The 21,053-nt window shown below is 45.1% G+C and overlaps 1 protein-coding gene across 3 annotated transcripts in view; it reads right to left on the reverse strand.

The window, feature by feature from the left end:
- The window catches only part of BMPR1B (bone morphogenetic protein receptor type 1B), a 492,338-nt gene that overhangs the window by 200,489 nt on the left and 270,796 nt on the right, over positions 1–21,053 (reverse strand). The window contains exon 1 of one of the 3 annotated variants that reach the window (XM_069630551.1): positions 2,348–2,426. The exons of the other annotated variants lie outside the window; for them this stretch is intronic. Coding sequence (XP_069486652.1) covers positions 2,348–2,417 — 70 coding nt within the window. The 5' untranslated portion in view covers positions 2,418–2,426. Of the gene's footprint in view, positions 1–2,347; positions 2,427–21,053 lie in introns of those variants that run through there. 3 annotated transcript variants of the gene reach the window in all.

Consider the following 21,053-nt stretch of genomic DNA (forward strand, 5'->3'; position numbering starts at 1 on the left):
CATGGCAGGGGCGCTGATGAAAGGGAGATGGGCATCCCTGAGCCAAAGTCGAGCATAATGGCATGGCACATGCAAAGTTGTCCTATGCCCCTTATGCGTTAAAGACTTCTCAGTGCCCAGAGGGTGGTAAAGGCTGGGGCTGCCAGGAGTGGCACAGCAGCTCAAATGAAGACACTGATTCCTGCTTTGAATCAAGCTGCCCATTGGCATGGGTACTGTTTACAAGGGTTGCTTTCTTCAGACCCAAAACTTAAAACACTATTACAAAATCTGAAAAAGGATAAATGCAGGCTATAAAAGGGAGCGAAGAAGTCACCTAACACCTGAAGATGGTGTTAATATAGTCTTAATTTTGTAAAAGTGTACTCCACTCATGAAACATTATGTGCAAGTAGAACGGCTGGCGGGGCAAGGGACGGGGTGGTTGAACGGATGCTTCCATTCCATGACCTATGAGCAACCTGCAGGTTCCAGGTTGAAAATGGGCGAGACTTACTCAGCATTTCATCCTGCGCTGATTACCAAGTAAGATGAGTATGACTGAGCTGGCAACATGAACATCTGTTCTTAAATTCTGATATAGAATTCAGTTTGCTGTGTGCACTGCATACACTCATTTTAAAGATGACTTATCATTATATATTTGTATACAACATTGAACGTGGAATTCGGTCAGCAGTGGGCGTAGAGACTGAGGGCCCGGTTCATGGAATGTTTTGCACAGTTCAAATTGACTTTGCACTGCTGAAAGTGACTGCACTGCCGGCACAAATAACTGGGCAAAGTGTACTTTTGCAGTGCAAAATTGGAGCAAAGTAACTTTTAGGCAGTGCAAAGTCACTTTGGATCGAGCAAAAAACTCTGTGAATCGGGCTCTTAGAGACTGAGGACCTGATTTACAAAAGCATTTTAGAATGTTACAATCCCATTGAAAAACTGATTGTAAACCAGACACGGAATGCTGCACTGCAGGACCGATTGGACAAGAGAAACACTGGATTAACTATAGCTAGTTTGTGTGGGTGCTATCCTTCCAACCCATAAAATCGCTCCGAAACTGTACAAAAAGACAAACAAATACTAAGGAGAAAAAAAAGCATTGCACCCCCCAGATTGAAAGCAAAATTCACAAGCCAAATGAGAGCAAATTCGCGTGATTTTACAGTAAATTGTAGAAAACAGCAGTTATTCCAGAGTGATAAAATTAATGATGCCATTAGACGAAGTTACTTAAAATAAAGGGGAGCAGAGGGAAAGCGATTACCAGTGAAAACAGACAAAGGTAGAGAAGAGAACGGGAACACTAACTAAAAGTCCTCAGAAAGAGTGCCTAATGTGCAGAGAACAGGCAATAGCGCTTCGAATTCCTGGCAGTGGTCTTGAAACTATGGGGATGGCACTGCTATGGACGTAGAGGGGTATTGGGGTCAATATTCTTTCAAAAGGGAGGGCGAGGAGCGTGTTTTATGGCAACAGGGAGTCACAGCTGTTACAAATGTCAGTAAAAAGTGTGGTGGCATAGTACAAAATGACGGAGATAGTTAATTAAACACGAGCCTTCCCTGACACGGATGCTCCGTGTAAACTGCACACAAGGGGCCGATGGAAAGCCTATCCCCAGGCACTGCAAAGCATTCTTATGTGGGCGCAAATCAAAGGGCTGCTCCAACGCGCGCTTGGTGGTGTTGTGCACACATTAGTATGCTCTAATGGCAAAGTTGGTGATACAGCAACCAGAACCGCGCTGTGCCCACAATGATGGCTTCGCCACTTGTCCACATCAGTGGGCACCCCGATGCCTCTTTGCGGAGATCGCGCCAAATGCTCAGAAGGGCTCCGGTTCACGTTTTTTGTGTTTACAAAGACACCTTCCAGAACCGCTACCCCCTCCCAAATCCCCCCTTCACCCTTTGCGCTCCACCAAGCCTCATATTCTAAACCCACCACTTTAGCTGCACTCAGATGGGACACAACACAGCGAGCCTTCCCGTCGCTCGGTTACAACGTAGTTCAAGACTTGTTGGCAAACGAAGTTCTCAAAACACGAATACAGAGAATAAAGCTCCGCCAGGCTGCCACCCATTCACGTGGGCGATAGAAATACATTTCGGAGGCAGGCAATTCTCCGCGGACACTCCGCCTCACAGACAAAACTCTCAGGGAAACAGGCGACCGGCTCGCACAGCTGTTTGCTTTACTCTCCCTTTTCCGTGCTTGCTGTTTTCAAGAGACCAAGGCAGGAAAAGAAAAGACACGCAGCTCAACTAGAACAAGACACATAACAAGCCGCGGTAAGTGCCTGGCAAGATAAGACGCGCCCCCTCCCTCCCTCTCTCCTGCTACTCACTTGTGATGCCTGTGCGCCCGCGCTCCTGCTGCCACACTGCGCTCCCCCACCCCCGCGCGCGGACAGTCATGTGAGACGGGAGGAGGAGGGAGGGGGACCCCTCGCCCAACCTAGCCCCATCACGGGGCTAATCCTGCACCTGTGATGTGTTATTCAGCGGTTAAGAAATGGAGTCTGCGCCGGGGCTCCCTAATACGGCTCAGCTGTTTTTCTGAGTACTGCCTTTGATTGTAAGCTGGCAGGCAGTGTCATTCCACACGAGCGCCGCTCTGCGCGCGATACGCGGCCCAGGACAGTGGAAAGGTGAAAGAAAGAGGAAACCCTGGGATTTAAAAAAAAACACACACTGACCGGCGGGGTATCTATTACCATTTCCAGATGGCCGGAGCTGCCCGTGCTCTGTGAGAAATGCCCGACTGCCGTTCCAAGCCCTCCGGATGTACACTGGCCTTTACAATCACCAGCAGGCAACCACATGAACGTCGAATGCACTTCCTCAGTTTGAGAAATGCTATCAGCTTTGCCAACTCATTACAACTGTATCTTGTCGGACGTGTTGGGATTTTTTCAACTAATGAACCAAAAGAATGGATTACTACACCAGTTTTGCACGCTGCACCGGTCCCTAATTCGTAAAAAGTTATTACAAAGCGCTGCACATATTATGGGTGTAAGATACACCAGAGAACAGATGGTTTGAAAGAATGTCTTGAGCGAACACTGTTTCTGCACAACCCTTGAGCAAATACTGGGATTTTAGTTCGAGATCTTTCAAGGGTCCACAGTTGAGGGGCGCCATTTGTTAATGCCCGGGGGAGCTCTTGGCTGTTCTTCTCTGGGGCTCATTGGCAGTCGTGAAGAGTGGGTGGGTGACGTTTCTGCAGGTGGTACAGAAATCCGGAATTCGCAGCTTTTGTTCCGCTCCCACGGCTTCTGTCGAAAAATCCAACTTCTGATTTTTTCTGGCACTGTGGATTTCCGAAATATTCACGTGCCATTTTGCCGGCTCATCACCCAAATTTCTGCATGGATGTGTTACCACGGACATTTGCGTGTCCCTGTGGCCAGTAGACAAAACCAACAATTGGGCCTTATTTACAGAAGCGTTTTATAATGGCAAAACTCCATAGGAAATCTTCTGTGAATCAAGGCCGTCTAGTGTGACCAAATTCACAAAATCATTGTTTCGCATGAACATTGCAGCCGTTCGCAAACAATCCCGCAACTCACACAATCGCAGCGTTCCACGCAGGAGACTCCGGCGGAGGAATAAAGGAAAAATCCAACCATAATGCTACTTTCCCAAAAAACAAAATGTATCCGCCAGAGGGCAGCATCGATACAGACGGTGGAAAAGTTTACCACACTTCAGCGGAAGCGGAAAAAACAAACCGGCCAACTCCTAGTCAAGACCCCACACGAAAATACCCTCCACTCATGGGCTCTTTCTTCAAACATACCCATGAAAGAGTGGAGGACGGAATACAGGAATGAATCTCTATGAATGAACAAAGGAGAACACACACAAGTGCACCCCCCCACACACACGCACTAAAAATCAGGCAAAACAGGAACTACATTAAAAATGTGTATGACCAGAGGCGCTGCATAGGGGACGTCATTAGAGCACGTGATTTACTTGCCACCTGCATTCTTCCAAAAATCCAACTATAGGCAATCAAAGAAAACATTGTGGGCACACTGAAGCCTAAAGGTGGCATATTGCTTTAGCTATTTAAATCTGCAGGGCTCCTAAAAATAGATGGCCAGTGAACTGAAGCCTGTCGCCATCACAACGCCACCTGGAACAATAACTCACATTTAGTCCTAGTGGCCAGTGGAGTAACTTTGCTGAAAATGTTGGGGGGGACATGACATCTGAAGAAAAGGTGCCCCAGCTAAATGAATGGGAACAAAAGGGTGTGCAGTGAATGTTGGGGGGGAACAAACATGCCTGTCCCGCCTAGAATTACGCCCATGCTAGCGGCACACCATTACAATTCCTTACCATCCTTTCATGAACAGGGTTGATCACAGTGTCAGGTGTGGGTTTACATCTTACTGATCGTTCCAATAGCACTGGACTTAAAACCTTCACAAGGAGAATGAAGACGTGTGGCTGCGGTTGGCTGTTGCATCATCCTTGACAGCACCCAGTCTTGGATTGATAAAGCGATTTATAAAACAGCACTGTCCTAGAAGGCAATGGCAATTTAATCAATCTAGGTGTTGCTGAAACAAAACAAAAGAGGTGATGGCTGGAAGGTTTCGAATTAACCTTAAATCCTGGTGTATCTCTGGGCAACTCTGCAGATCATCGTTGTGCAGCCTGCCAAGCCATTATCGAAAGTGGACAGACCATATGCAAATCAGGCTTGATCCCACCTGAAATGGACAGTCCAGCCCTAAACTGCTAGGTCACATCCCTTCTGAACGAGACCACAAGCATCCCCAGGCATGTTTCTGCATTATTAGGTGTCAGGAGTGAGAAGTAGCTTGGGTCTCTAGGCCCAGCAGACTCAGGATCCACATGGAATTTTCAAGGCATTCTGAAGGATTATTGCATCACAAAGGGTTTCATCATATGGTTCCAAGGCCCCAACTTTGCATATCTTAAGCCAATACAATAGGGGCTTCAATTTAACTTAATGGGCTATCCCTAATGGACCTAGATCTATTCTGGTCGGTTTTGTTAGGGCACTGTGTGGAAGTCCCAAAAGGTGTCTCAGGATGTTGTTTTCTTCCTTTTCCAGCTGCGATATGTTGGAGTGGCCCCAGAGTTCACTACCATATACAGCTGCAGAAATACCTTGCATTTTGTAAACCTCAGTAGGATGAGAAAGTGTGCTGCCGCCATAGCGCTTGGAGAAACTAGCCATGGCCATGCTTCTTCTAACTAAGGTTCTCTTGTTTAGAAGGGAATTGCCATAGACTTTCAGTGCTGGACTGCCCATGTGGGTGGGACAAAGACTGATATGCAAATGGGTATTTCCCATCGGTGAAAGGTACAGTGAGCAAAAAGTGACAGCTGTGAACTCTCAAAGTGGGAAATAACCACAGAACAGGTTATCATGCCATGTTCTTTCTGGAGAGGGGCGCCTACTACCTTTTTGAAAAACTCCTCAATCGGTGAGTTGTTGATAGCATAAGTAGATTGGAATTGCCCATGGAGTTTAGTGAGGGGAAAAGGACATGACCTTTCTCCTGGTGATGTTGATACTCAGCCCTTTTTCCTGGCAGATGTCATGGAACATATTTAACTGTCTTTGCAATCGTAGAGATTAAAATTGCATTGTCTGCAAATAAATTAAATACCCCACTTGGGGCCTCCAAGGTTAGGTGCATCACTTTCACAGCTATTGCTTTTCAGAGCAAGGTCTTTTATATATAATGAAAATAGCAGGGGGGCAAGCACACCCACCGCCCAAAATAAAAAAATGTTCTTGTGCATTCACCCATAGGGCCCCAACGAACAGTAGCAACAAATAGACATATTATGCTGCTTGCCCTATGCTGCTTGCCCTTTGGCAAAAAAATTGCACGGGCCAGAAAATGTTCACCAGTGATTCTATGCAGTATCCAGGCTCGCGAGCAGTGGAAGTAGCTGTAATTACAGCCAAGGTGGCTGACTTGGAAAGGCTGATCTTACTGTATGGAAAAGATTCATTGATGATATCTTTGGGATCTGGAACGACATAAGACAGGAACTGGATACATTCTTTACACATTTCAATTCCTGCCACCCACTTAATCAAGTTCACCCTAGAAATAGGTAACCCAAGCATACACTTTCTAGACGTTAAGGTGACACTTGATGACAACACATTGATAAACACCATCTGTCGCAAACCAACAGAAGTGAATAACACATTTCATTACGTGAGCTTCCATCTGCAGCATTTAAAAGGTAATCTGACACTTCGCCAGCATCTGAGAACAAGCAGGATAATTTCAGAAGAGCGTAACTATGAACAAGAGTGATTCAGAAACAGAGGATACCCAGAGGAGGTATTAGAGAAGGCCAAACAGAGATGCAACCTTATCACAAGCTAAACCCTTTTACATTTGATGAAGTTCTCAAAACGGAGTGCACAAATCCCACATTTACGCAAAAGAAATTGGAAGATCTTACAACTAGATACGCAACTAGCCATACTCTTTCCGAAACCGGCCATGGTAGCCTACACTAGAGGTAGGAACTTTAGGGATACACTAGAGAAAGCAGAGAAGGTTAGTGCTCCAAGACAGACTGTTTTAGCCAAACCTAAACAAGGCACCTTCCAGTGCTTAAACTGCAGTAACTGCAATAATATGCAAAAAGGTGAATATGTTAGGCATCCAAACACAGGACAGAGATCACACTGAGAGATTTTAACACTTGTGACTCGAAGAACGTTATATATGGATTAATTTGCCCATGTGGTAAATACTATGTAGGGCAGACCACTAAGAAAATCAAAGCATGGATGAAATAGCACAAGTCAAACAGCCACACAAAAAACCTTAAATCACGAGTATCTAGACACTTTGGTGAAATGAGACACACAGTGAAACAATTAAGATTTGTTGTCCTTGAATCCATAAGTAGACCTCCAAGGGGAGGCAATCTCAATGATATAATAACAAAGAGAGAGTTATTTTGGATTCACTCTAATCCACAGGCATGAATAAATAATTTTCCCTGGCCTCGTTCCTTTAATAATGGCAAGTTTAGCTAGGTACACCAATTGAACATTGTAACATAAAACAGACATAGGATCCTGACTTGCCTTGGGAATGATTCTGTGAGTGCCTACAAACTTGCTCATCCCGAACATGTAGATTTACCCATTGAGACAGAAAAAAGCACTGATGCGCTTAGACAAATACCCAGGACGGAGGCTGTATGAGTAAACACAGCCTAGCAGAACACAGGAGAGGAGATTTTAATCATTATCTTTTTTTTGTCCATCAAAATGCAGATTATGATCATGTGCCCATTGAAAATTAATTCTAACATTTATGTTTCCTGCAGCAAGGAACTATCTGTACGGATATATTATGTAGACAATGTATGTTGACTCTTTTGAATGCACACAATACAAATAATATTGAATAATAATCCTAACACTTATGTCTCCTGCATCGAGGAACTATTTGTACCGATATACTATATGCACATTTTATGTTGAGTCATGTGAACTGACACAATATGAAGGATGTAAAAAACAGCAGGCCTGTCTGTAACCATCATTGTGGATCAGCACAATATAAACGGAATAAAAACTCTGTTAACAGCATCACCCCAACAGATTGTAAACAATGGGATTGTTGTCCCTATGTATGCCTGGCAGACTATTCCTGACAGAAAGACTATCCAATGCACAGACTGCTCTGCTGGATACAGTATACACTTCAATAAGAAGCTTCTTTGAGTAAATTTGGACCCTTCTGACTTTTTTGAAACATCTATCTGAAATAGATCGATATTAGACACACAAAGGAATACACTTTTCCAATCTGATAACACTCCCCATGGAGCTGTAAGACTTGCACTCTCCTCAGTGAATTAAATCTGTTGAACATTAGCGAGACCCGTGGACATTGTTATTCTCACAGGCCACGCTATGATGTCATTGCGTGATGACACGCAGATGTTGCACTGATGTCGTACACAAATAGCTGCCATTTTTACCTCCACCACGAGGCTTTTCTTTAACGCAAGTGGATGAGGAGGAGGTTTACTGACCCCATAGGTAAAAATTTAGAACTAAATACAAAATGGGTCCAATTTGTTAAGTAAATCTACTGAAGGATATCATCCATATCCCTTGTTGAATAGGGACACTCGTGTAAAGATGTATTTGTGTCTTCACATTACAGTAAGTGCACTATACGCGCTGAAAAACCAGGTAGGAAGAGTCCCACACAAACCAATTAGGAGTCTTCCATTTCATTGATAAATTATGAGTTTGTTCATCTCGCATTGGTTAATGATGATTTTAACAATACACGGATCTTCAGTTGATCCAACGTGCATACACATTTTTTTATATTTTGTATAGTTCGCTATGATTCATACATGATTTGGTTACTAAATCCATAGAATAATGGAGATCTATCAAAGATTCACATTATTATCTCGTCAGAAGTAAGAATTAAGTATAATGGACACTACAGGATTCCATCTCCAATTCACTTGCCAACCTAGGCTGACTTCCCTTCCACTCCCAACTTAAATACCACTTCCTTTGTCTCGTTTTTAAATCTCTTCATGACCTTGCCCCTCCTTACCTCTCCTCTCTTCTCTCTTTCTATGCCCCCTCTCTACGCTCTGCTGATCACTTTTTACTCTCTCCCCCCTCCCTGTGCCTCCTCTCGTTTCCGCTCTTTCCAACTCCTTGCCCCCTTACATTGGAGCTCGCTCCCTTTCTCTATCCGCTCCATCTCCACCTATACCTCCTTCCGTTCCTCCTTAAAAACACTCCTTCTGCACCCCTGTCCCTGACTCTTCTCCCCTTCCTCCTCTTCTTTCCCCTCCACCTTCCTGTTCCTTTACCTCTTCCTGTCTCTCCCCCCTTTGACTTCAACCCTCCCCTCTACTCTCTCTCCCCTTTCCCTTTCTTCCTTCCCATACCTCTCCTCTCCTCTCCTCTTATCTTCTCTTCTCTTCCTTCCCAAATGCAAATTGTTCTACATGCTGTTTTTCTGGTTTGAATAATGTTTATTTTATTGCTTCTGTGTTCCATGTTTAATGTATTTTGGTTGTTATGCTGTAAAGCGCTTTGGTGTAAAGTGCTATATAAATAATAAAATACAAATACAAATTAGAAGACCTTATCAGATGAAATGAATAAGCATTTGTTATATCCAATTGTTACACATATTAAGGTGAAAAATGAATATTGGGGGAGCGCAATCTAATTAAATTGAGGCAAATCATCCTACGAATTTACATTTTTCAAAAGTCTGCCAGGTAAATTGGAGCAGAAACTCAGAGGACTCACTATAATAAAATGTGTAACTGAAACCATATTATTGCATTAGGAAATACTGATAATTACTTTCGGATTACTCTCCAGATGGTTGTAGCACACAGAAGAATTAAACATTGAACTTTGCTCGTGATTAAGAGGCATCCCGAAATGCATTGAGATTTTTGTAGATGTATTTATTTTTAATTACTAACTTTGTTGAATTAAACATACTATCTTATATATGCTAAACTTGTGTTTATCAAAAGTTTTCAAAATAATGAAGATTGAATTCCAGAAATTAGATTACTCTTGACTGATTATTGATCAGCAATTATGGTGTGCAGAGGATGGGAGTGTCCATCACTTGAGGACACTAATTTGACATATCATAATTTAGATATTTTTGTGGGAGTGGTGAAAGGCTGATAAGGGGACGCACAATGGAAATGGAGAGAGCTATCTGATATCATCCGCGTTAGAACTACCAACCAAATTTGCTGGAGAAATCCATGGAAGGACTCAAATCTGTCTGGGATCTATACAAGGAGAAGCAAATAAAGGGAATAATGCTGGAGGCCATTCTTGACTGAACCTGGAGAGGCCTCTAACCAAGTGCAGATGTTTCCGATGAGTAACCAGAAGCCTTGAGGGCCTTTCCTGAGCGAAAAAACCCCAAAATTCTATGTAAGTAAACCTGTCTCTCCAAACCAAGTCTTGTGGGGATCTGTTTGATTCAATAGTTTCCCCATTATTGATTGGGTGGGCAGACAAAATAGATCCCTAGCTATTTCTTACCAAGTAGTAATGTAATAAATTACTCTATAGCCAAATAACGAGGGGTGATTTTGTTGAAAACCGAAATCAACAAGATCGTTTCCATTGTGAATACAAATTAAAGTCTGTTAAAGTAATAGAGTACTCCCATTTCTCATTGTCAACTCAAAAATTCCATAAAGGGGAAGAGGTACTTGTCAAAACGAAATTCCTAACTGTTCACCATTTCTCAGACCCTCCCAGAGGGGAGCTGAATGTAAACTGAATATCTGGGTTTTAGTGCTGGGGTAGCAAAGTGCCTTGCCAAATTAAATTAAGCGAAGTCCCTGATTGAAAAGCACACTGTACTGAGTGTGAAAGTGACTCCTGGTAGAAGAAAAGTTCTTCATTGCATTTTCTTGAAGGAAGAAGGAATATATATATATTGGCTGTTCAAAAATGAGGAATATCGTCCGCCCATTTTAATGTTCTCAAGGTCTCTTTTTGAATGTATTAACGTGTATTTACAATGACGTATGTTGTGCGTAATGTTCAAAGATGGCGGATTTTGCTAACAGGCAGCCTGTGAGTGTATGCTGCTCTATACACTGGAACCATAGAGAACATGCCAGTTTAAAAGTCCTTTTTCTGTGTTCACACCCTAAACGTGATCAAGCGGCGTGTTTGCCGCGAAACGCGTTGTTTTCGGGCTAATCTTATTTTTGTCCATGACATTTAATTAAAGAAATACTTTTAATGCCTGGCAACTATTGGTTTTTTGACTCAATGTTCAGCGTGGACTACTCTCTCTGGACTGCTTTTGGGAGTGCACTCCGCTCACTTTATACCGAGATATAAAGGCTTTTTTATATATATAAAAATATATATATATATAAAATATATATATAATATATATATTATGACTTTTTAAAACATTATATATATATATATATATATATATATATATATATATATATATATATTATGTTTTAAAAAGTCTGTGATGCTCCAACCTTGCTAGCATTTCCAAGTGTAAAACTACAGAGTGCTGCATGTGTGAAACTGCTTTTGCCAATAGGAAACCATTGCATGTCCTTTAAATTTAAATTCATGTAGAGTGTATTGCTATGTGTATGATCCGGTCATTTTTCAAGGTGCGCAACATTATTAAAAGTGAACCTTATGCAAAATATTTTGTCTGTACGAGTTGTGGGGTTAAAGAGTCTGTGATCCGTGTTATCCTAAACCAACTAGTGTTTTCAATTTGTGTGAAATGGGAAGTGTTAGGAAAGAAAATAATTTTGGCCACAGAGTGAGGTTGCGTGATTTGTGATTTGGTAAAATATGAATCTTACTATTCATTAATAAAAAATATATTCTTTCTATTTGCCAGCCTGGTGCTTGGTTTACCTGTTGCTAAAGGGCGAGGAACCATCGTGGTTCTATGAGTCACAGCCAGGGCCAGATTGAACCTAAAAGAAATATTTGCGTGGCGCTTTTGATTGGGGAGGAAAAGAATTCCCTGTATGGATTGTTGCCTCTTAAACATCGTCAACAAAAGGCAGACAAGTGCTTTGAGCATTTGTTGCGGCAGACACTCTGCACAGTGCCTTTCTGTTTGACCATGGGCAGCAAAGTTAGAGTTAACATGAACATGTTCTTGCATTAGCTAATAGTAATGTACGTTCTTACGTCGTTCTGAACGTGCAAACACGTTGGTAACCAGCGCTGATTTCAACAACACATGTTTTTATTGATATAATGATTGTTATTAACAGTCATACTGCCGAATATCCTACATTCTATGACAAGACAGGAGGCGAGCATTATGCTTCATCTTCTTTTATTACTACTCCTCAGCAGTTCAACAACATATATATAAAACCATGGAAAATACCCAACAAACTTTTCCATTTTTTTTTTTTTTTTTTTTTTTTTTTAACTACAACCCCCATGAGTCTCTGTAGAACACCTTTTCCTCTATAGTTTTCCGTTTCTCAGAATGAAAACATAGTGATATTCAAACCAGTGGCAGCACAAGCTGTGCCCTGAGCACTGTGCTCAGAATTCGATCGATCAGGCAGGGCAAAAAGAACTTGTTCAGAGTTGATGGCTATAAGGATCTGGTGACCAATTGTACCCTGGGAGGACAAAACTAACCACTCTCAAATGCTAGTTGTGCACGCTGGCCAATCGGAGATAGCTTAGAGGGTTTTTGTGGCTGCCGAGGAGTCATTTGCATCACCAAGCACAAAGCAACGTGGATTGACTAAGCCTTCCACCCTTCCCAGTCACGAAATGGAAAAACATTGATTAAGTGGGCCACAGGGGTCACTGTTGGCATGAAACTGCTTCTAGAGCAGGAACGGTCTGCATTTCTCCATAAACAACGGCAATACACTTTTGAAGGCTTACTTTGCTTATTTTGCAGTTGAAAAACGCATAGACCGCCTGACAGCCCCCCAAACTCCCTATAATGATGGTGGGTGGTGCATGAAAATGAGCTTCCCCTGCTGCAGGATGCAGAGATATTTACCCTATCAAAGGACCGGATTCACAGAGCATTTCCCAATGGGGTTTTGCCATTATAAAAGGCTTCTGTGAATTAGCCTCCAAGTATTCCTTGCCAATATTCTGCTAACTTCAGCCACTCTGAAGCAGTCTTTCGGCAATCATGTAAAGCACACAGTGAACTATGCTGCATACCATAAAACAAGAAACCTAAACCCCTCTGAACTGTTCTAAGCAATGTCTTAAGGACATTTTCTACGCAATAGCTTAACACAATTTACACAGTGCCGAATTATGAAGCGGATTTGCGCTTTTTTTTAATGTGTGATTTTCTTTTTATGAAGCTACACCAACAAAGGCACACATGCAGGCACATTATTCTTGCCAAACAAGCTTAATTACACATGGCCAGTCTGGGTATCATTTTCCCATCATCAACTGCGTCAGCACATGATAGATTTTCTTCCAGTACATTCTGAGTGAGCTAAATGGCACTGGAGAGCAAAATGAAGCTGTCCAATCCCAAAATAAACTGGCCTCCACAAAATGACCCGCTGCCCGTCAAAGCAGCAAAGCAAAAAAAACGTAGGAATCCCTCCTTGGGGGCGGGGGGGGGGGGGAACAGACGCGTACTGTGAGAGATTAAGAAAATAACATCATAAGTATTTCACCAGCAGGACTTGTTTTCAAATGTGACAGATGCAGTCAGCATGGACACATTCCCAGCATGGCGCCCTGCGGGTGGGCCTTCCATTGCTCGGAGACCACACGCATTACCGGGTGTGGGCTCTGTGTCCCCACCGCCCAACACACACCCTTCCCTGGACTGGGTCCTGTCTCCATTCTGACAGAAAAATACTAAATGACGCGCGCACCATACACGGAGCTGGCATACTAAGGCCTAAACTTTTACCCAGGGTGCAAGTCTGACAGGAAACCATCCCAAACGATCTAAGGCGGCGCAAAAGTTTCTTTGAAACAAACCTGTAAGGAGACGTATATCAATGTCAGAAAACGTCTGCTGTTGCTCTGCATTACCTGTGGCAAGCCACCTGCTCACTTGTGTCATTGGCTAAAGCGAGCGGTAGCAACGATGCATCCGCCTAAACACACATCGCAAGGGACCTGGGCCCACTGCCACCGAGCGCCAACACTCACGGTCCAGCTGCCAGCGATTCCCTTGGGAACGAAAAACTGTGCAGCTCCTGGCAAGCAATAGCCACAGCTCATCTGAACAAACAAGCAGAAGATGTCTGCCATCGTGGCTAACACGGATTATGCATTAGTTCGCATGGTTTCAAATTCAGTATGATTTTCAAAATGATTTGATAAAACGTGAGGCAGTCGTGGCTATTAACGACCGCCAGCCCATTACCAGGGCCATGGGAAGATAAAGGCCTGCAGAGCCTGCCACCAAGGCCATGATCGCTATACCAACCTGGTGTATCCATCCATGGTGCTAAAGAGCTTAAAAGAAAATACAGATGACATGACCACTGTTGGGGTTTGCTTTGCCCCAGGACCCCAGCATGCAGGCCTTGTCACACCCATCCCTGAAAGGAACACAATGACACAGATCCTGCAGTATCAGGCTCCCGGCACGCACTCCGGTGGTGCGAACTAGGCGCGACGGCAGGACGCTGCCGTCGCGCCACGTGACATTCCTCCTTTTTCATAATAATGAAATAAACATTAACATTTTCTGAATGTAGTCAGTATAATCATGACAGCCTTAAAATGGTAACATACCAAACTTGATTTGGCCCGTGTCATTTCGAGCCTAGTCACCAAATATATAGCCTTGGAATCGTGCGTCTTCTGCCTTCTCGGATGAGATATCTTTTCCTGCAAGTCTCCTCGGTGGCATGATCTTCTACCCTGCCTGGTGTTGGCATCTCGTCTTCCACTCTGCCTTCTGGTGTTGGCTCCATACCTGAGGTTCCAGTCAGGGGAACTCCTTCCTCTCGTTCTCCTAGTCCTGGCTATTCACCAAATTTGCAAAAAAACTGTAGTTTCAAGTCACTTTTCCCCTTCGGTCTGCGGCAGTCACCATCGAGCCTCTGTTTTGGACCATCCCCATGGGGGAGGGCTCATAGATGAGCTAGTTTGCCCTCTGGGTGACGATTACGCACCAATACAGTATCTCGAATGGCTATATCTGTTGGCTTGAGATGCCGTCAGAGGTTTTTCTCGTCATTATGGATTCTCCGATTCATTGACGTTGTCTCATCATTGATAGTCCCTGGGGTTCGGCCTTCTATCTCTTGGAGGAGTCCTCAGGGGCATGTCTGTAAAAGTGCCTCTGCTGGGGCCACACCGGTGGACCGGTGAGGCGTTGATTGTATTCCCTCAGGAATTGGTACAAAGTCCTCCTTAGTTCATTGCCTTGACCCTGCGCTATGCAGAACACATTATTCATTGTCCTCATAAAACGTTCGGCCTCCCCGTTGGCCCTGGGCCAAACGGGTGTAACTCTCTAGTGTTTGATCTCACAGTCTGCCAGGAATTCTGCAATGCTCTCCCCTTGAAATGGTGGCCCATTGTCCGAGCATATGATCCTGAGGAAGCCATTTGTTGCAAAGATCTTCTCCATGACATGCACAACCTGGTCAAACAATGTGGACTCAACTAGCTCGAACCTGGGATGCCGAGACCATTGGTCTATCATCACTAGGAAGTGCATCCCCCGGTCCGTGGACCCAAAGTCTGCGTGGACAATGTCCCATGGCCGGTCGCTGCAAGGCATGGACTCTGTCTTAGGCTCTTTGCTGAATGGGGCGGTTGCTTGACACCAGATGCAGTTGGCGATAAACTTGTCCACTTTCACCTCCAGGCCCGGGAACCAGACTTCAACCGTAACCTCGACTTGGTCTTGGCCGTTCCCTGATGGCCACAGTATGCCAGTTCAATCACTCTTACCACTAGTGCCTGTGGGATCACTAACTGGTGCCCTCATAAGATTAGGCCTTCATCAGTTGCCTATAGTTCGTGTCTCACCCACCACAGCTGCTCCAGGTTCTGTTGCGTGCCTCGTCTCCTGGGGTTGGACAGAACGGTCTTCCAATCGCCACTGGTCATGGCCACTCTGACCACCTCAAAACACACGCCTCAGTTCAATACATCCGCCATGTCCTGTATGGAGAGTGCAATCGGTTTGGCGGCCTCCACTGCCAGGCAAACATGTTCTTCTTGTCCCCCACACCCGCTCCTCGGATGACGCGAGAGGTAGTCCGCTGGATTGTGGGCTCCAGGTCTGCATGTCAGCACCACACCGTACTCCATCAGTGCCAGCATCCAGCGTTCAATCCTTGAGGGTGGCTTGGACGAGGACCCCGCCATAATGGGGACTAGCGTTTTGTGGTCATTCACTACCGTAACAGGTTTGCCCAGTATGTAAATACGAAAGTGTAGGCATCCCCATAGGATGTCCAGGGCTTCCCTTTGGATCTGGGAGTAGCATTGCTATGTGTTAGCGCATTGCTGGCGTATGCAATTGGTCTCATCTGACCCTGAGCATCCTGTTGCAACAAAACTGCTCCTAGCCCGACCCGGCTGGTGTCGACAATGATCTCTGACTCCTTCCTCGTATCAAAGAATGCCATAGACTCCTTTCCCGTGAGTGCCTGTTTGATGGTTTCAAAGGCATTCTGCTCCTTGACGGTCCACTTCCAGACTTTGTCCTTTCTCACCAGGAGCCTTAGGGGCTCAGAGAGGGTCGCCAGGTTTGGTATAAAGCGACTGCAATAGGTCACCATCCACAAGAAGCTCCTAATTCCCGACACGTTCCCTGGCGCGCTCGCCTCCTGGATGTAACAAACGCTCTGCTGGTCTGGGGAAATGGTGTTCTCATGAAATATGAATCCGAAGAACTGTATGCTGTCTTTCAGGAACTCGCACGTCTCACGATGGGGCGTGAGCCCAAGGAGCTGAATCCTCTATAGTATATTCTCGAGTCATGCTATATGTTCTGCCTCTGACGTGGCGTACACCAAAATGTCCTTGCTGAGATTGATGACCCAGTCAAGACCTGCCAAGGCCCCACATATAATGTTCTGGAATACTTCTGCTGCGGAAGAGACCCCGAAGCTTAAGCATTTCTATTGATAGAGGCCTTGGTGGGTCTTGAAGGTGGTTATGTAACGCGAATCATAGTGGAGGTGATGGTACCCAGACCGCAGATCCAGCTTTGAAAACACTCTTGCACCCTGTAGTTCCCCCAACACATCGTCAAGAGTCATGATAATGTGTCGTTCACGCTTGATAGCCTGATTTGGAAGTCTCATGCCGCCACAAATACGTAGCGACCCTGGTTGCTTTGGTTTGCTCTCCACGACGATGGGGGATACCCATGGGGTGGGACCCTCCACTCTTTCAATGATGTCCAGTCTCACCAGGTTCTGCAATTCCAGTTCTACCTGCTGTCTAAGATGAAAAGGAAGCCAACAGTGTTTCAGTGCATTCAGGCGTACCGTTTAATCGATGTGCAGCTTGACGGGCTCACCCCGTAGTTTGCCAACGCCCTTCAACATCGTTTTGAACCTCTCAAGGACCTCGTTGATATCTTCGGCATTAAACGCTACTGGCGAAATGTATGATTCCAAGGGCCTCGGCTGCCGCAGAGCTCAGTAGTGAGTGAGTACTAATGTCGGTGACAAAGAACTTGACCCTAATCTCCTTCCCCTCATGGGCCACCATGGTAATTAACATACCTTTGAGGGGTATTGGTTGAGTGCCGCCAAATGTAAAAATCTTAGCCCTGACTTTCAACAGCGCTGGATGTCCCGGGAGTACTTTGCAGTGACAGGTCGCCATCACCACACCGACGTGCCCATGTCTACATGTACTGGCGTTTTTGTTCCATCCACAGATACTGTGCATATGGGTTGTCTCCTTTTTGTCTTTATGGATTGTATACTTGAGATGAAGAAGATTTCTTCTTCCTCCTCTTCTGCCAGTTCTTGACTTGGTGCCTCCTGTTTGACAACTGCTACTTGCCACTGTCGCCTTGCAGTGTCACTGGTCGTCCTGCTGGGCCCTCTGGGAATAGTCACAGGTGTGGGGGCTTTACAAATCGCGAAGTGACCCGCTGTTCTGTGGCGTCCACTTACTCTCCCCTTCGCTGGGCATTCCCCCATGTGCGGAAGGTCATAGCCACACTTGGGCAGTGCAGCAGTGTTTCAGTTCCCCTCGCGTTCTATCTGGGCCTTGGTGGACCAGCGGTTTGCGGGCGCCGCATTGCGCACGGGTCCGCCACTTTCAGCGAACGAATCGCAGCATCCATTTTTGTTGCGTGGCTTTCCACCAATTCCTAAGATCTGCCCATTTCCAGAATGCGGGCTAATGACAGACCAGGCTCACGCAGCACTTAGCGGCGCAGCTTCCCTGAAACGCACCCTTGTATCAGTTGGTTTCTCACCATGCCGTCCTCATTCTCCCATGCGCACGTACTTGCCAGATGACAGAGCCTGCCAAAGAACTGGTCCAGGGATTTGCTATTTATGCCTTGTCATCCGTCTCACCAGTTGATCTAAAATACATGTCCAACTTCTCTATTCAGAGCAACCATTTAGGTCCCAAATTTGAGGGATTGCCTAAAGTGTCAAATTCTGGCATTTGGGCCAGTGTACCCTGTTGGTGTGGTGTCTTTCTTGCCCAAGGGGGCCTTGCAGCACCATGACCGGCTCCTTGGAGGTCATCCTCATCACTCATGGTTGCAAATCGCACAGGCACCTCCTACGCGAGAGAAAAATCGCAACCTGTACCTGCTGACGCACTTCGGGGACCACATTGAGCGCTGTAGTCCCCAAGCTCTGCTCTCTAGGGGAAGGAAATTGAATGATGGTAGATGAATCTCTGGAAAATGTGTGGGGATAATCCGCACACATTTTCCTATGCTCACCACATGACATACACTTAAATAAGTGTACTCTGTGTGATCACAGCCTACAGGCGCCACCCCCTGTCATATTTAACTGGGATATGACAGCCCGGATTACACCATGTCCTCTAAGAAGGGTGAAGGCAAAGAATTCCCCCTGCCATGGCCAGCCTAATTAACTAACAAAGGCTCCATGGATCCGTCCTGTCCTTGTATTAGTTCTGCTGGTGGCAGCTTTGCATACTAATCAGAGTTCAATTCAAACAGTTCCGCATGGGGCCTGGCGGTAGAGGCGAACAAAGAAGACAGGAAACCCCCAACAATCTTTGATATGCACTCTGTCAACCCGAGGCCTGCTCCCAGCCTTAGTATCAATGGACAGTGAAATGTCATGTCTGGAAATGCGTGGATTATAGTAAACATTCCTGCAGGGAGATACCATTCAGAAGGTAGGCGTTTGTGATTTTATGGGGACATTAAGTCTGATCCTGCCGCAGCTTCAAGGAAGACCTGTCGCTTTAATCTGGAATATCAGAAAGCTCAATTAACGAGGGGAACCCTTTGACTCACAACAGACAGGGTGATGGGTGGGACTTAGAATTACATGTTTTCACCCCTTTACCCTTTCTGTTGCAAGCACTATGGTTATGACCTCATGCAAACGGGCCTAGGATTGGTTCATTAACATAGGCTTAGCCTACAGCAATCACTGTGGTCCATTTGGCTTTAAAATAGGGCTCAGCCCCTCTTTTGGGCAGATCATCCAAAGACTTCACAAGGAGTAGCAAGTAGGACTAAGCAATGAACCGTGGCTGAAGGTACAGTCTGCCTTGCATCTTCAGCCAGTGAAGGAAGGCCAGGACCTACAAGAGGGAATCAAGATCCCTCCCATAAACATCTCCCAGGGAACAGTGGGAGATACTGAATCCAAAGGCCCCTCCAGCAGCTCCAAACTGGTACCCAGCCAGCACACTGCGTGCCCTGCAGCAAGCTTCCTATGGGGGACGTGCCATTGAGTCTCTGAACCAAAGCAAGGGCAAGGCAGCTGCCTGCAACACTCTCCATAGCTTTGGTCTGTCTGCCTTAAAGGATGACCAAAGCCCAGTGAAGAAACTAGAAGTAGTGCATCGACAAGCATCTACCGATGCCCGCCTTAAAGGACATTTTCGAGCCCGTCGAGCTGCAACTGACTGCACCACTGACTGTTGTTAAGTCGCAGTCACTAAAGCTGCCTGAGACACCTAAACCAGTGATTCAGAACTGCCAACTAGCACTGAGACAACAATTCCTGACCCTGAGCTGCCATGTAGGTCAGCCTGCAGCTGTCCATCCAACCATGCTCGCCGAACTGCCTGTCACCTGATACACGCAGCTATCTCCTGTCTTGAACTCTGTTGCAGAAGCTGCAAAGCACCCTGAAACCGACTCTACACTGTTGAGCACCAGGAACTTCTACAAACACAAGGTAGTTTGTGGTTCTGTCCCGCTGGTCCTTTTCCGAAGACCACTAATGACATTTTAAGATTAATTACTATACCAACTACCCTCCTGTCCGTATTCAGAGGGCATACCTTTTTCCTTCTTTGAAACCGTCTGTCCTCTGCATTCCTTTACAGGGTGGGTTGTATTATGTAGAGTGCTAGAACAGTCTGTTGTAATAAAGTAGATATGTGTACACAACCTTGACTGGAGAGTGCCTTTTATCATTGGGGAATAACTGTATTTTCGTTTTGTTTCAACTAACCAACGATCCACAACCTTTCGGAGATAAGCCTGCCGTTCTGTCCACGTTACCAAAATTGGACAAGGAGGTTTATAATGGACTTGTGTTTCCAATCTGTTCGGATCCCTACTGGTGTACTAGGGGTGTGGGGCTGATCGATGGTTTAGAAACCGATATTCATCCCTTGACCACTGGTGTCCCAGAAGTTGATTTCTCACAGTATATGTTAGGCAAAGCCCACAATTCAAGAAACCTCATTCATTGCTCTCACCTACCAGGGTGTTAACAACCAAGACTATTTGCCAACTGCACTGAAATTCTTTTTAGGTTAATTTGTCTTGCTCATGCATTCCTACCTCCCTTTGTTTATAGCATGATGTTTTTCCCTTTCCCATTCCCTTATCTTCCACAAAATAATGTTTGTTCTTTCAGCAGACCAAGCAAGGCCTGTATATCCCTTGCGGGCCACAGTGAGCAAATCCACAATCATATGCACGCTGATACTATTAGGATGGTGATTTGGAGCAGTATATAAATGCATACAGGCATACGAAAACATAACCCTTCAATTGTGGATATCTTGAAGACGTGATGCATGCCTCAAAATATGCTCAAGTTGTACTACCAGGTCCTCTGATATCGAAATGCCTCAGCAATATGAACATATTTGTATTAAAAATCATTAGATTGAATCAATAATTCAGAGGTTAAGGGAAGAAAACTGGAGCATGTTTTGTCAATAAATTCACCTAGGTTCTCTGGATTTTCACAACGAATATATGTACATTCATTGTGGCTTGCTGAAAATCGGCTTCCCTCTTAATATCTAAAGGTCAAAATACACAAACAAATTAAATTGAGGGTTTGACCTACCAAATGAGGATC

Source organism: Ambystoma mexicanum, chromosome 6q (genome assembly GCF_040938575.1).
Source record: "Ambystoma mexicanum isolate Mex_15411 chromosome 6q, UKY_AmexF1_1, whole genome shotgun sequence".
NCBI lineage: Eukaryota > Metazoa > Chordata > Amphibia > Caudata > Ambystomatidae > Ambystoma > Ambystoma mexicanum.